Source organism: Phalaenopsis equestris, unplaced genomic scaffold (genome assembly GCF_001263595.1).
Source record: "Phalaenopsis equestris unplaced genomic scaffold, ASM126359v1 Scaffold000223, whole genome shotgun sequence".
NCBI classification, from domain to species: domain Eukaryota; kingdom Viridiplantae; phylum Streptophyta; class Magnoliopsida; order Asparagales; family Orchidaceae; genus Phalaenopsis; species Phalaenopsis equestris.
The window spans coordinates 805,545-808,677 of NW_018164665.1; the positions used below are offsets into that span (position 1 = coordinate 805,545).

At 35.1% G+C, this 3,133-nt stretch overlaps 1 protein-coding gene across 2 annotated transcripts; it reads left to right on the top strand.

Annotated features, from left to right (window-relative positions):
* Nucleotides 1-10: 10 nt before the first annotated feature.
* Nucleotides 11-1,693, top strand: LOC110023232 (ubiquitin-like-specific protease 1). 2 transcript variants are annotated; one of them, XM_020722541.1, is made up of 5 exons: nucleotides 11-626; nucleotides 693-793; nucleotides 874-1,054; nucleotides 1,149-1,343; nucleotides 1,413-1,693. In XM_020722541.1, exons 1-5 carry the CDS (start codon nucleotides 30-32, stop codon nucleotides 1,668-1,670), a joined length of 1,332 nt encoding a protein of 443 aa, XP_020578200.1. In that variant the 5' UTR covers nucleotides 11-29; the 3' UTR covers nucleotides 1,671-1,693. The 2 variants fall into 2 exon arrangements, with proteins under 2 accessions (XP_020578200.1, XP_020578199.1); XM_020722540.1 differs by having other exon boundaries at nucleotides 11-793.
* Nucleotides 1,694-3,133: the final 1,440 nt, after the last annotated feature.

Below are 3,133 nucleotides of genomic sequence, written 5' to 3' on the forward strand. Positions count from 1 at the left end.
GGGAAACCCTTTCAAGACCACAGTCACCCATGCATGTTGAGGTATCCCCTATAGTACCTTATTACGTTGGTACTCAACCATCCGGCAGTCATACATATGAACAGTCGAGTCAGAGGATGGGACAAACATTTGGATTTGAAGAGATCCACGATTTATTGAAGTCCCAACAAAAAATTATATTGGACTTTCAAGTATCGGATGACAGTCGTCTAACACAGTTAGAGAATACAATTTTGGAATTTGAAGACTCTGTTTATAGTCGACTGACAACGTTAGAGAATACAGTGACCGACCTAAAGTTACATGTCGTGCGAGTAGAAAAATCAATTAAACAAGCGCCGGTGGAATTTCCGAGAAGGTGGGTTAAAGAATCCCCACAACGAAGCTTGATCAAAAGGATTAAGAATAGGTTAAATAGAAGAAGAAAGTCTCTTTGCTCCCCATATGTTGTTTTTGAAAGAAAGCGAAAGAAAGAACCCAATAAGGAATCGGTTGAAAATAAAGAAGAAGAAGAAGTTGTCGTCGACCAGGTTAATAAATTTCAAGAAGAGGTTGAATCAGTACATAAGGAGGAAGAAGCGCTCGAGCCAGTCACTCATTATGTTAGCGAGGACTACCCAGACAAGGTATGGAATGTTAGGTTTAATTATTTAAGTTTGTTCAGCAAAGATTATGACTTCATTATATTACAGGTCCAGCCAGCAGCAGAAGTAATCAACTTTCCGGCCAGGGATGAAATTCCTGATTATATGCGGGAGACAATTGATATATGCTGTAGAAAATATACCGACTTGTTAGTTCATCTAATTCTTCTTATTGTTTATCACTAACTTAGTAACTGTTAACTAAAGTAATATTATATTTCCAATTCAGCGGTGACCTACTAATTGACATGGGACATATTTCAGTGCCGAGACGTTATATTGATGAGTTTTTGGGAAATGGTTGGTTAGGTAATGAGCAGGTTGATTGTTTTGCCATGTTGATGGAGAATAAGCGGTGTGCTGCACCACAACTATATAGATCTTATCTATATGTATCACCATGCCACTGGGTGAGCTTATTAAGTTGTTTATTTATTTATTAACTTGTGTATATCAATCTTACATGACAATTTGCTGAATGTTGTTATGTTCTTCATGGTGCAGTTGTATAGACAAGGTAATGTGAAACCCTTCGTCGAACATATTACAAAGGATGCTATCCAGAATACAGAATTAATATTGATACCTATAATAAATAATCAACATTGGATACTCCTTGTTGGGACAATGAATGAGAGTAAATGGAGAGTTTATGACTCCTTACCCAACCGGATGCATTTGGCCATCACACAAAGCATTGTAAGTTATAATTATTTTAAGATTGAGCATTTCTTAGACATATTTAATGACTGCTCTTTAAATACACAGATTGAGCATTTCTTGAAGGATACCAGTGATGCTTTCGAGGAGAAATTGATTAAGTGGCCAGTTGTAATGACCAGGGGAATACCAGTGCAAAGTAATAGTTATGATTGTGGTGTTTATGTTTGTAAATATATGGAGACACTTGTTCGGAAAGAGAAGGTAAATTGGGCGGAGAAAAAAGACTGGCAGGAATTAATGCATTTATTCAGAGCAGAGATTGTGTACGACATCTGTAAATTTGCTTTGGATAAATCAGAATAGGTTTCAAAGTTCAACATTTATATGTGCCTTTTACATGATTCATTTTGCTATAAAACTCCACAATTTCGATTGATGTCATATGGTATGTGACCTTCATATGTGCCTTTTACATGATTCATTTTGCTATAAAACTCCACAATTTTGTTGGAACTAACATTGTTCATAAGCATTACAATTAATGTTTTAATTTTCTTCCCTTGTGCAGATTGGTGGCTACCTTCCTGCTGATGGCCGAGCAGTATGGAAAATCTTTGTGACAGCAGCCTTATGTTTGTGGGGTTGTATGTGGTTGTGGATGTGGATGTGGGTATTGTAGTGTTGTAAAGAAAATGTTTGTTGTACAGAACTGTTTATTATACTCCTGTAAATGAAATGTGGAGTTGTTTGTGTAAATCCATATTACAGATAATGAACAATGGAGAATTATTTGTACATTCTGAAACATTCTGAAACGGGTCCAATGAAAACACTTTACTTACTGAATGTGTACAATGACATAATGAAATTGTATACTGATTTCATTAATACACACAATACTCCTTCAAGAGAAAATATCCATATTACAATAATGTGTACAAATTTCTAGATACATCCTCCTCAACAATTTTGTTTACACAGAGAAAATTACACAGAAATTAATATCCCACTGAATTTGTCATTGAAACATAAATGTTGCCTGCATCCTGACTAGAACCTGTATCAACAAACAAAAGAACATATTTGTCAATACTAACAAATAAAAACATTCAATTTAAGAATATGTCAAATCACTTACTGATCATGTATTGGATCTGTCATCATTGCAGTGTATGATTCTCTATGCCTTGGAGGAAAGAAATTCTGCATATGGAATAACCACAATTATTATAAGATAAAAATAATATACACAAATTTCCTCATAAGGTTGCTGACCTGTGTTAGAAAATTAGGCAGTGATGATATGTTTGGATAAGGATTTAAAGACTTGGGTTCTTGACTACTTGAAACTTCAACAGGTATACCTATATAAGTTGTTAGAAAATCAGTCCAAGAAAAAAAAAACAGAAATTTTTACCAGGATATACCTTTTGCTCTTTTTCTTCTCTCCCAGTAACCTTTTAGCCTGGCATTGGATATTCCTTTGGGTCGCATTTTGGCGGGATCAGGAAGATTAGATTGATTATTCATCTGATTTTTTTACTTTTAGGTTGTTTGACTAACTTTGGAACTCTTCCACTTATTATATTATCAATATTCAATGATAATTTTTTCATCGCATCCTTCATGCACAGCTCAGCCTCTTCGTTTCCCTTGGCTTTATTAGTGCATAGATATGACATCTTTTGCATGTGTGTTTCGAATATTAAGCTACCTTTCCCATCGTTCATTATTTGTGACTGTTGGAAGTGCTTGTATGCATCATTGTTGTACACATCTCTCTTTACATTTGCGGACCATCTCAGTAGGAGATATTTATCTGGGAT